This window comes from Dipteris shenzhenensis, chromosome 4, assembly GCF_047967505.1.
Source record: "Dipteris shenzhenensis isolate YYH24624 ecotype China chromosome 4, Dip_SZ_1.0, whole genome shotgun sequence".
Classification (NCBI taxonomy): domain Eukaryota; kingdom Viridiplantae; phylum Streptophyta; class Polypodiopsida; order Gleicheniales; family Dipteridaceae; genus Dipteris; species Dipteris shenzhenensis.
This window is the reverse complement of record NC_141599.1, coordinates 20,617,287-20,630,651: the sequence shown is the minus strand read 5'-3', so window position 1 is coordinate 20,630,651 and position 13,365 is coordinate 20,617,287. Positions and strand designations below refer to the sequence as shown.

General features: G+C 44.4%; 1 protein-coding gene, 1 long non-coding RNA gene and 1 pseudogene across 2 annotated transcripts; 2 read left to right on the top strand and 1 right to left on the bottom strand.

The window, feature by feature from the left end:
• Positions 1–1,865: 1,865 nt before the first annotated feature.
• On the bottom strand, positions 1,866–5,861 carry LOC147902582 (pentatricopeptide repeat-containing protein At4g39530-like). The gene has a single exon (XM_087374055.1). It carries the CDS (start codon positions 4,813–4,815, stop codon positions 2,446–2,448), a length of 2,370 nt encoding a protein of 789 aa, XP_087230181.1. The 5' UTR covers positions 4,816–5,861; the 3' UTR covers positions 1,866–2,445.
• A 10-nt stretch (positions 5,862–5,871) lies between these two features.
• Positions 5,872–6,662, top strand: LOC147902581 (uncharacterized). Its single transcript, XR_015540911.1, has 2 exons — positions 5,872–6,531; positions 6,608–6,662. It is a non-coding gene; the product is annotated as an uncharacterized LOC147902581 (long non-coding RNA).
• Positions 6,663–9,967: 3,305 nt separating this feature from the next.
• Positions 9,968–10,981, top strand: LOC147902580 (uncharacterized; annotated as a pseudogene).
• The last annotated feature ends 2,384 nt before the right edge of the window (positions 10,982–13,365 follow it).

Here is a 13,365-nt window from a genome sequence, read left to right as displayed (position 1 = left end):
CAAATGTAAAATGGGAGGTTCCAATCTGGGGATGTATCGTCGGAGCCTTAGCCAGCATCAATTTGAGGAAGCGAAATGCATGGTCGCACTCCGTGGTCCATTTTAACAGCTTGGTATTAAGAACTACATTCAACCGTGCATCTGCAAGGTAGCAGAGCATTCAGCTATGCCACCGAACCTAACCCAAAAAATGAGCCAATTGTTTACTTCTTGTGGGTCACGGAGCTTTACAATCTTTCTCGACTTTGGCGAGTTCCAGAGCGATGCCCTCTTTCAAAATGATATGACCTAGCAGCATGTCGCTGCTGCTGAGGCTGATCGCAAAAGTGCACTTGGTCGAATTAAGAGACAGTCTGGACTCCCGACACTTAGTAAGGCATTATTGGAGATGGTTAAGGTATTCAGGTTGACTGCCAAAAATACTAAAACCATCCAGGAATGAGGGTTGTGAGGTACTCTTCAAAAACCTGCTAGGCTAAGCGGTAGAAGGCAACAAGTGCATTCATTAACCCTAAGGTATCACACAAGCCCTAGTCTATAATGAAGGCTGTCTTCTCCTGGTCTTCTTCCCCCATGTGAACTTGATTGTAGCCACTGAAGCCATTGAGAAATGAGTGCATTGGCATGGCCGGCCACAGTGTCAAGCATGGAGTCCATGAAAGGCAGGGGAAACGGACCCATCACTATTGTGGCATTCAGCCAACGACAATCCACACAAACTTGTTGTTTTTCTTGGGTACAATAACAATCGGGGAGATCCACGTTGCATGGTCCATTAGATATATAAATTCCACATGCAGCAACTTGTCAAGCTCTTCTTTGACTTTTTGGCATAATTAGGGTTCATCTCGTAACATTGCCCGCGAATAGGTTTTGCATCATCATTCAGAACAATCCCATGCTGATAGAATTGTGGGTCAATCCCCTTCATATCCTTATAGCTCCACGCAAAAACATCGACATAGGAATGTAGAAGGTCCTTTATGTCGGTCTGAAATGTTGCAGTAAGCCGAGAGCTAACCCAGAGTATCTTTGGGTCTGGATTTGTTTCGAGGTTGAGGTCCATGAGGTCACCCTCCTTGACACACGTAGAGTGCTAGAGAGCAGTTGGCTACAACAAGCAGCTTTCTGTTTTCCAACACACAAAAGGGATAGCTGAACGAGCTAATATTGAGTGTGAGAGAGTTCTCCCACTTGGAAATCGAGGCTCTTGCATGGGTATGCTAAGTCCAAGACATGTCTATGGACTTGAGACGCTTTGATTCGCATGTAGCCAAGGATGATGTCTAACTGTGCTCCAATCGGCTTTGAGGGCTGAGTGAAGAGATTTCATTGATGATCTCAATTACTATGGTGGAAAGAGAGATCTTGATTGCCGCAGGGATTTTTTTTGGCTACTCAAATAGGGGATTTATAAATCTTTCATTGCTTTGTATTGCTCGCTTTTTTTGGCTCACTCGCTTTTTGGTAATCATCTTGAAGTCATAGGATCCAGGCCACCAAGGAGCTAAAACACATAGATGCACTCCTCCAAATGTGTACTTCCCTACCCTCTATAGACTGCAAATGAGATTTACAATTGACAAGCCATGTCACAGGGGACATAGTTCCTCCACTTGATGGAGACGAATTCAGAATCATATTCATATATCTAGACAAATCCAAGAACATGCCCAAACTCATCCTCTAAAGATACACACAGTGTGCAATTTCAATCTCATGATAGTCATTCATAAGGTAAGGTTGAAAATCATAAACTCCATCACACATAACAAGGACTAGCTACTATGACATCCCCACCCATGTTATTAGTGCCCAACGCCCAACGGTGGGTGTAGACCATACTATAAACATATGCTCTCACACATACAATTCCACACCCCACACATACTTGAGCATCAATTTGTACAAAGGTCTTCGTACTGAGTTTCTGTCGGCAGTCCAGAGGTGAAGGGCAGACTCAGCCGTGACAAAGGCTAGCACTAATAATCAAACACTAGTCCACATTCTCTTCATCCAAGCTAAAACTGCTTATGAAGACTATACGATTTCATTTTAATCTGACCTAAGCGAATTCAGAATCACATTGTAATGTTGAGAAGGTGCCAAGCTGTGCTCTGCACTCACTCTACCGCTTGTGGGTGAACATTTGAATTCGCTATCTACTCTAACAAAGCCCAGTCCAAGCTCCAATGTAAAATCCACAATTGCCACTCTGTTAGAAACTCGACCCATGTGCTACTTTCCACTTGTGCAGCCTACAGCCAGAATTTGCCTAGGGGGAAACTGGTGATGTTTCTTTGACTCGCTCTTATCTCTTCCCAACTGTAAAACAAAGCCTCATATAGTCCTTTTCTTCCCAGACTGCAACCTTTAAAAACGCCAGTCAACTCTGTTATTCCCCTTTATCTAACAGTCGACCACCCTTCTCTAGACTTCTATCTGTTATTCTATATTATCCCACCTGCCAGCTGCAGCATAGGTATTTGATAACAACACAAAGGCTGCAGAGTCAAGTGGTTCCGTCTCAAGAATGCGGTTTGCTGCATGTTCAGCTAGCTCCATGTTACCACACACTCTACTTGCACTGAGTAAGGCTCTCCACACCACAGCATCAGGCAGAAAGGGCATTTTTTTGACAAAATATTCTGCCTCATCCAGGCGCCCTGCACGGCCAAAAAGATCAACCATACAAGCATAATGCTCTGCAGTTGGTGTGATTCCATAATGTTGACTCATGAAGACAAAGTAGAAATAACCTTCTTCCACCAAGCCTGCATGGCTGCATGCAGATAGAATACAAACCAATGTGATGCTGTTCAGCTTTATACTTTCATGTTGCATTTGTTCAACAAGATGGAGGGCCTCTTTTCCTTGTCCATGTTGGGCATGTCCAGCAATCAATGCAGTCCATGACACGACACCTCTTTCAGGCATTTGGTACAACACCTGACATGCATCTTCCATACTCCCACATTTGGCATACATGTCGATTAAGGCATTTGCCAAAGGGGCATTAAAGGCAAAGCCACATTTGAGCGCATGTGCATGGATGTGTCTGCCCTGCTCCAGAGCTGAGGCACTGGCACATCCAGTTAGTATACTCACAATGGTAACCTTATCCCACATCACACCTGCCAATTCCATTATTGATAATAATTGGAAAGTGTCCTCAATATGCCCCTGCATCATATAACCTGAAATCATTGAATTCCAAGAAACAACATCTTTTTTGGGCATCTGATCGAATACTTGGCATGCATCCTGTACACTTCCACATTTGGCATACATGTCAACAAGAGAGTTCCCAACAACAACACTTTGACTAACTTCAGATTTGAGTAGGTGAGCATGGATCTGCTTTCCCACGTCCAGGTTTCCAAGGCTAGCACATGCATTCAGAATGATCCCAAAGGTAATCTCATTTGCATTCATTCCTAGCTGCTGCATTTGCTGAAAAAAGCTAAAAACTCGTTCTTTGGACCCATGTTTGGCATACCCTGCCGTCATTGCATTCCAAGATACCATATCTTTTGCAGACATGTTATCAAATACTAGACGTGCATCTTCTATGCTGCCACATTTGCAGTACATGACAATTAGAGCATTCTCCAAAGTTACATATGCTTCTTCCTTTTCATTGGTTACCATGTGAGCATGGACCTGCCTCCCTTGTTCAAGTTGTCCTTCATTGACACATGCACCAAGGATGCTTAAGAAAGTAACCTCATTTGGCTCTACCCCCATCTGTTCCATTTGCTTGAACAGTTTGAAAGACTCATCAACATCCCCATACTTGGCATATCCTGTGATCATCACAGTCCAAGAAACCACGCTTCGCGCAGTCATTTTGTGAAACAATTGATGTGCATCTTTCAAGCTTCCACCCTTGACATACATGTCAAGAAGGGTGTTCATGACGAAAATATTTAGTTTCATCCCAGTTTTCATTACCTGGTCATGGATCTGCTTCCCATATTCCAGGTGCAGTGGACTGGCACATGCATCCAATATGCTCACGAAGGTGACTTCATTTGGATGTACCCCCTCATATTCCATTAGGCAAAGTAATTTGACAGCTTCTTCAGTATGTCCGTGTTTGCCATAGCCTGATATCATAGCAGTCCATGCCACAACATCTCGTTTTGCCATTTTGTCAAACACTGTGCGAGCATCCTTAACCCTGCCACACTTAATGTACATATCTATTAAGGAACTTTCCACAAAGAGGTTCGTTTCAGTTTCCATTTTGATCATCTGATCATGGATCTGTTTCCCCTTTTCTAAATTCTGAATATTGCCACATGCCTTAAACATAGTCAAAAGAATAGACTCGTCTGGCTTCACGCTTTCCCAAATCATTTGCCTATAGAGATCAAAGGCTTCTTCAACATGATGCGACATAGTATATGCTTTGATCATCATATTCCATGTTAAGACGATCCGCTGAGGCATTTTGTTGAAAACCTGGCGTGCATCCTCGATGCTCCCACACTTGGCATACATATTTAGCAGGGTAGTCTCTAAGGAGACATTAGGAGGTAATCCAGTTTCAACCAGCTGAGCATGCACCCGTCTTCCCTCAGTTAGGGATTGTATCATAGCACAACCCTGGAGGAGTGTCACATAAATATCAACACAGAGTTCTCCCTCATATCTGTCCATGACATCTAGGATGCATAATGCCTTCTTCAAACGTCCATGCTTACACAAATTCCTAAAATCCCATGCATTGCTCCATGAATGTCTGGTGGCTGTTTCTCTTGACCCCTTGCTTATACTACGACCATTCTGACCTCCAACACACATATGCATTCAAGTCCCTACCTTCACTGCCTGCACAAATATTAATAACAACTTGGTTCATGATTCATGCGTTACGGATAATCCCTGCTCGATAGATTTGTGGATGCATACAAAAGGAGAGACGGAAGCTGAGCACGCTGTCATCCCTGGAGAGCAGATGTTATTGTGCCTTGATTGCGGATTTCTATCTGGGTCCTCGTCTTCATCCTCGTTAATCGAATCTGGGAGAATCGAAACGGACAGCGGCAGCTGATTGCATCCTGCCGCGTCCCACATCTTTCTGAAAAGAGGGGAAATCAATGAATTGTACACAAATGGGTACGCATCAATCTGCAGCATTGCAAGCAGAAAGTCCATTCCATCATTTCTCTACTACTTGCAAATGGGTTCAGGGATCACATGTGAGTTGTCCGAGTTTAAGGTTAGTTGCTGTTAATTTCAGTATGACGGGAAGGCCTCCTTTTATGGCTGCCCTCTTGCCATAATTAAAGACGTGACAACTATGGAGGAAGAAATAGAATTAGAGGATGGCATCAATTTTAGTGATTGGTCATGGCAACTAGGACGGTACCCATGGAGTGGGCAGCTTGCGGACACAAATCTTTTGTGTCCATGTTCGAGCGTGTCAAAGTTTCTTTTGGTAGGAGTCCCTAAGTTCGGAAGTGAGCTACTTTGGAGAGTGTGCTGGTGCATTGAGTGAGGTGTCGTTGTCTTGCTCTCAGAGTCGTGCCAGTCGAGCGGAGCGCCCTAGACGGATTGAGTGGGGGAATCTATCAGAGGAGTGCTCAGAGATGTCTGAAGGAAAGGAAAGTCAGTCTGAAGAGAGAGTCGAGCTCAAGGGGAGCAACATGCAGAAGGCGAAACCTATACGCACCCCCTTGCTAAGAAGTTTTTTAGTGGATTCACGGGAATTGATGATGAGCTGGCTGGTAAACTGTTGCTTGAAGAGGTTGAGAGAAGAGCCAAGGAGGTGTCAAGAAAGCCCTGGTTTAAGTCTAGCAAAAAGTATGCAGTCCCCTATGCTTATACTTGTTTTTTACTGGGAGTTTCTCACCTATTGGAAGGGTTTCTTCCTTCTCAGACAAGTTTCGGAGCAGCTTAGGGATGAACTTGTTGGGCACTCTTCCATGTTTGCAAGTGCAACTATTTTCGTCATCTCTTGGAATCATTCAGCATCGATGAGTTCTTATCTCAAGAATGCCCAATCTTCCTAATCTGTCGGCTATCCTTGGGGACTCTATGAAGTGGATTGTGTCTTCCTTGGGTGGGGTGCTCCTAGTTCCTCCTCGTCGAAATCCCTGTCAAACCTCAGGAGGTCTGTATCCTTTGGGATAGGAGCCAGGAAACCCGGAGATCGAACGATTCAACGGAAAGGTTTAAGCATAGCAAGTTAGGTTTGGCACGTTTCCAAACCCATGTTACATCTGTCGCTAGCCACTTCCCACTAGGCTAGGGATTGTCCTAGAAGAGCAGTCAATACTTGCTTGGCGTCAAGTGATAAGGAGGGGGATCAATCCGCTGGTGGTGACGAGAAGACCCAGGCTTTGGATGAAGTGCTCTAGCCACCAGAGCAAGTCGGTAAAGTTCAAGACCAAGTTAAGAAGGTCTCTTCTAAGAGTAAGCCATAGGGAGAGCCCTGGAAGATCGTGGGATGGAAAGGCAAAGCAAAGAATGAGTCGCAGGATATGCAATGAGCTACTTGTGTGGAGTAAACGATTACCCCAGGTGATAAGTCGCCGAAATTCAAGTTTGAAGGTGGTGTGTATGGTTTGGGTGCTAATCTCAAAAGGAAAACATGCAGAGGAATCTAGATGCCCATCGGCCACGTAGCCCTCACGAAGGACTGAAAGTGGAAATGCCAGAGGCCTATCACAGGAAAAGATTGCTGGAGGAGAGACTGCATGAGGGAAAAGTGCTTGGCTCCAACAATCCAAACGCTTTGCCTTCGAAGTCTATGTTGAAAAAACTCAAAGACAACTCAAGAGTATGGGTCGAGGTAAAGGAAAATAGAATCAAATTCCTTAGAGATGCTTACCGGGTGTTGGCCAGTCAATAATATGTAAAAGGGAAGGTGTAATGCAAGTGTGAAGTTTGAAGGTGATGTGGAATTTTCCTGCTTGCGATCTAGTGCTTCTGCAAGAGTTCAAGTGCAGGAAAGAAGACCCATTTTGCTATACTATTCGCAGATTAGGCTTTGTTGTTCTTTGCAATTGTCATTGCTCAGGGTAAAGGGGGTTCAGCTATTTTGGCTAAGGAGTCCTTAGGGTTTCATGAACTATTTTGGCATGAAGCAGGCTGGTTTCTAGCAGCAGTTGTTGTCTGTATTGATGATTTCAAATTTAATGTCACGTGCATGTATGATCTAAACTCCTCTAGAGAGAGGACTGGATGTTGGTCAGATATCGGCTACTAAGAGGTGATTGGAATTTTACAATGGGTGATGAAGGCCGTTCCCACCCTTCTCACTTGACTTCTACCTCAGAATCTGAAGTTTGGGAAGATTTATGCCTAGAATTTGGCCTTATTGACTGCCTAGAAATTGACCCAATAGGGTTGTAGGGATTTTCATGGAGTAACAGGAGGAAAGGTGCAGAGTTTAGGCTAGGTAGGTTGGACAGATTGTATGCATTTGAAGAAGGCTTGGTGGATGCATTCACCAACGAAAGGTAATTATCTAGTTAATACTTGCTTATCTGATTGTGTCCCTCTCCTGTGGTCCTTCGATATTCCTCTCAAGGCTGGTAGATCTTTCGATGTTCCCTTTAAATTCAACAACAGGTACCTTTCTTCTTCTATGTTCTGTAGTCATATCAGCAGCAAATCCATATGGAAGAAAGTTAGTAGTCAAGTCGATGATCCATGTAGTAGATGAGATTGAGCAATAATTAGGGAGGCCAAAGTGTGGGATCAGAGAGACGGCCAATAAATGGAAGATGAAGGATCTATCTATTATAAGGAGAGATCTTAGTATGTGTCTTAAGTTGGCTCTAGGTGATTGGATTGTTTCTACATTGCTCTCGGAGCTAGAGACTGAGATGTATTCCAGAGAGTTGGAGATGCTGGGAGGGCCAGAACCTACTCTAGACAAAACTAGCTCAAGTTGGCGGGTTGTCCTACAAATGTGTTCTTTCAAACGGTCAGAAGGAAGCATCAATGGGAACCATTGACAAAATTCTGGATCAGGAAGGTAACATCAAGACGAAATCTTGGCATATTGCCAATATCTTTGTGAAACACTTAAGTGGTTCGGTGAGTTCACAAGTATGAGTGGCTTCAAGCCATCTTGCAGTCTCTTCAAGGGATTGAACCAAGAGCCACAGATCCATGGAGGAAGAGATTAAGCTTGAAGTTTTCTCTTGAAGAACTATGGGAGGCTTTATACAAGATGAAAAAGGATAAAGCTCCGGGGTCCGACGGCCTTACAACCAAGTTCTTTATATGCTTCTGGGATGTTTTGGCTAAGGATCTAGTTGATATGGCTAATGCCTCTGCCATGAAGGGATCTCTCTCCATAGACATTAACATGAGTTTGATAAATCTCTTTTCAAGAGGCAGAGCCATCTACAGATAGGCATCCCATCACGATGCTCAACACCTGGTATAAAGTGCAAAAGGTATGGCTCTCAAAAATTTGGGAAGCATGTATGCAGATCCTGGATAAAGAGCAAATAGGTTTTGTAAAGGGTAGGAGTATTTTCTATAACATCCTGAACATCAGTTTCTGTTTTGGATTATGTCAATGTAATCAAGCAGAAATGCATTTTATTTGGGTTGGATTTAGATAAGGCATATGACCACGTACAGTGGTACTTCATCTTGATAGTCTCAGATTGTCTTGGATTTTGAGATGCTTTTATTAAAATGGTTGCTATGCCATTCAGTAATGCATCAGCGGCTTTATGCATCAATGGTGGCATTGTTGGATGCTATAGCCAAGGGTGCCCAGTGGCACCCCTTCTCTTTGCTATTTCATCATTCCTCTGCTTCACAGATTGAAAGCGGCTATTAATGAAGGCAAACCTGAAGGGGTACGCTTGCCTTCAGGGGTTTAGTTTAGCCAAAAAATGTTTGTGGATGATATAAAGGCTTCTTGTAAGGAGGATTTGATGAGTCTTGAGTCTCTAAAGAAGATCATTTCATGCTTTTGCCAAGCTTTGGTTCAATGTGTAGTTGGCAGAAGTCATATGCCTGAAGAACCTCAGTATAGGATATGCCTAATTGGATGACTTCAATGCCAATACAATGGATCCCGCATGGGCAGTACGGTATCTAGGTGTCCCTTTGGGGATTGACCTGACCTAAGAAATTGTTTGAATGGTTTAAGGACAGGATCTACTGTAAATTGAGAAGCTGGAATGGGCTTTTGTTGGGTGGGAATGCCATGGCACTGATCATTAAACATATTTTATGAACCACTACAACATATATTGCTTCTGTTTGGTTCTTTCATCATTCTCTATGGGTAGTTCTCTGTCTCCTTACACACCCCCCCACTCTCTCTCTCTCACGACCACGTGAAGAGGGAGCTCAAAGGCCCACGCAGAAGGCCACAACGGTGAACGGAATCACGACTTCGGAGCTGCAGGGCTGCGAGGATGCAAACTGCGATGATGGAAGGCTTTAAGTGGCACCTGTGAAGCAAAGTGACTTGCGGTTGTTGGCTGGCCGACTTGGAAGCTGGTTCGGATCGCTCCTGTTCTCCTGGCGCTGCTCCTTGGGTCTTTGGTAGCTCATTTCAATCTTGTTATGCGGAGGTTTCTCTTCATTCCTGCCCTTGCGCAAAGGCGGTTGCACCAAAGGCGACGGTTTGGGAGCGGAGATCGTCGGGACTTTTGTTCTGGTGTACAGTCTTCTCTGCTGTAAGAGTAATCCCTCAGCGACGTCTCTTTCTCTCTGGTTGAGGTTGGTGTTTGCCTTTGCTTTGCACTTGCTGGAGTTTATGCTCTCTCTTTCTCTCTGGCTGTGGAAACATACATGGCTGCTCTTAATGAAGGGAATGCCACACCAGAGATCGCAAATGAGGCTGAATTTCACACACCGGGAAAGTTCACAAAAAATCCCCAAGTTTCGTATCTAGAAAGGCAGAGAATGGACGCTCTCTCCAAGCTCAAAGAGATTGGGAAAAACCCCCAAGATGATTGATGAAGTAGTATATAACGAGATGTACAAATTGGTAAGAGCAGAGATGAGCACCATGCGGGAGGAAATTATGCAAGAAGTCCAGACACAAGCAAAAGTAATGTATGAGCAAATAAAGAAGCAGATGGAAACCGAAGTATGCAAAGCCAAGAAGGAAATGGAAAAGCAGCTCAAGGTTGAAATGCAAGAACTGAAAGCGAACATGCAAGCACAGTTACTGTGTGAAATGCAATCCAGATTGCGGGCTGAAGTGGAAGTACACCAAGTATTGCTACAAAAGGATATGCATAAGATTATGAAAGATTATGTAAACGCTGAGACAAGGGCCATGGAATCGGTAAAAGATAAGGAAATGGCAGAATTGAAATCGCAACTTGAGGCATGTAAAAATGATGTATCTGCGGCCATGGACAAAGAGTCTCAGAAAAGCAGGGAGGCAATTGCAGCCGTGGAGGCAAGTGTTGTTAAAGTGAAAGCAAATGTTGAAAAAGAGGTGCATACTTGGGCCGAGGTGGCTAAAGATGCAAAAAAACAAGCACAAAAAGTGGGCAATGAGGTGAAAGAAAACGCACCATGGATTGAAGTGGTCAATCAAGAAAAATAGAGGAGTAACATCTAATAAAATAGAGGTCATAAATGCCACATTAGAGGAAGAGGCAAGGAGAAAGGCCCGGATCTTGCATGTTAGAATTGTGGGATGGGTACAAAAAGAGGATGCCACTAAAGATGCGAAGGCACTAGCATTGAAGATAGGGGTGGAAAGTGTACCTATTGCTGTTGCATGGCGGGTAGGAAAAGATGACGCCCGGCCAAGGCCTTGATTTTACGATTTGAGGACATGGGGGGAAAAAAGGCATTTTTGTCCAAAAGGACAGCCCTCAAAGGTCAGAAGATCTACTTAGACGAGGACCTCACTCCTGCACAAGTGGCACATAGGAAGGAATGCATGCCAAAGGTGCTTGAAGCCCGAGAACAGGGCAAGTGGGCCGTGTACAGAGATGTGAGAGTTATCATCACAGAGAGGAGATCCACATGACGGTATGGGGCCTCGGAGACTTTAAGGTTCAGTATATGGAACTATAATGGTTCTCTGAGGCTAGATGCAGGCTATTTTGAGGATTCCTTTAGGCATGCGGATATCGCTATTTACACAAAGACACACCAGTGCAAGGGGAGGAAACTTCCAGATGTCAGAGGTTTTAGATGGGAATCAGTATGCCGACCACAGCCACGGATGGCAGGAGGGACTAGAGGCTCTGGGGGAGTAGCAGTATTGTACAGAGAGGATTTGTGAGACATAGTACATGTCGTTCATAGAGATGCAGAAGCCAGATACATGTGGATCCGAGTGGAAAGAGGGGACCCCAGGGATTGATATGTAGCTGCATGCTACTTTCCACCTGCCTACTCGAGGTATGCACCTGAGGGCGAGTCGTCGTTCTTGCCATTGTATGAGGACATTATGAGATATGCAAGCATGGGGGAGATATTGCTAGTGGGGGACTTTAATGCCCGTACACACTTGAGGCAGACATCAATATATGACTCGAGTGATGCCATCTACAGAGAGATCAACGCAGAGGAGGTTGGTTTGCATAGGTCGGCATAGGACTTGGGAGATGTGATAGAATATGGTACACATTTCTTAGCATTAGGGAGTGCCCATGGATTGATTATCTTCAATGGTCTGTCTTATTGGCCAGGTTCATATGCTCTTACATGCTGGAACCCGAAAGGAGGTGCTAGTACAGTTGATTATTTGATGGGGTTGCCGTCTCTAATTCCATAGATCCGTGATTTCAGTGTATCTAGCAGACCCATTGGAGTGGCTGCGGACCATGCTATATTGAGGTTTATTGTGTCAGGAGGATGCTAGAGGGGGGCAGTCAGGCCTTCGATTCAGAGACAACCTAGATACCAATTCATGGAGGAGACTGCTACAATGTATGGAGATGCAGTGTGGGACAAAATTATGGTGCTAGACCCTCATGGTCCCCTGGAGGAGATCACCCGTGGTTTGACAGAGGTATTACATGTGTCAACACAGTATGCATTCCCACACACAACAATATCATCCACCCCTCCTTGCAGCACTGTCCCACAAAATAGTTGGTATGACGATATGGCATACTACCAAAGCCATTTTCTTCATTTATCTCCAAATGAACTTATAGCCAAGCCAGCATACATGGACACACACCTATCTCATGGGCTGCATAGGATTATTGGCCAAATTCGAACCTCATCACATCAGTTGAGAATAGAGACAGGGAGATACACCCACACAGCCCCTCAAGATCGGATATGTCAGTTATGCCAGTAGGAGGAGGAGACAGAGGAGCATCACGTATGTAGATGCACGGTATATTATGAAATCCGAGGAAGATACCACTGTCTATTCAGAAAAGGATTTGCCCCACTCCGTAGGGTGATGGAGTACAAAGATAAAATATGCTTGGGTTTGTTTTTATCAGAGCTCAAGCGACATAGAGAGACTTTGTTGGGAGACAGACAGCCGAGACCAGCCCCACTCAGGCAAAGTACACTCAGAGACTTCTTCATTGCCAGCACCTCAGCTAGTTTTATGCCCTCCCCGCCATCAGGAACCCCTGGCGCCACCACCACCTTATCACACACAGGCAGATTGCCACACTCTAGTGGTGTGATTTTGGACCGAGCCATTGCCATATCCAGGTCACGGAGGCCCAGGCTCCGAAGACCCCGTTCCTGACACCCATATCTTCATCGAATCCGTGCCATCATTGCCAAACACAAGAAACGTGTGGCACCGAGTTATGAGATCCTAGAGCTGCCCATGATTGGGATTTTTGACATAAGAAGACTACAACCCTTTTATTGATTAGCTTTCTGCCTATGCTGATCAATTGGTACTATTAGTAAATACTTGCTTGGTATTTCATTAGTTTCGGGTCACTTGCAGTCCCTCTGACTGTAAGTATCTTTAGTAGCGCTCAGCCTTCAGCTTATTTATTTTGTTGTTCTCTTTGATGAGACAACACTAGCAGATGTATCAACTGTTTTAGTCTCATAGGCTGTTTGGCCTTTTAGAGACGTTAATATATATCTATCTATCTATCTATCTATCTATGGTAGGAAATTGAAAAATCCTTTCAGTCATTCTTATGGGCAGAAGAGTAAGGTGAAAGGAGGATGCACTATGTGCCATGGGATCCTTTGAAGGTGTCTAAATAGCAAGGAGGCTTAGGTATTCTAGATGCTGCTCCTAAGAACACTTCATTGATCTGCAAATGGGTGCCGTGCTTATTTAAAGAGAATACATGGGTAGAGCTAGCGCATTGGTTTATAGAAAATGGAATCAGTTATAAGGTTGGGTCCTGGAGTGGCCTCAAGTAGTATGAGAGACTATTCTCTGATTTTTTTTTCAGGATTTTTGGCTTG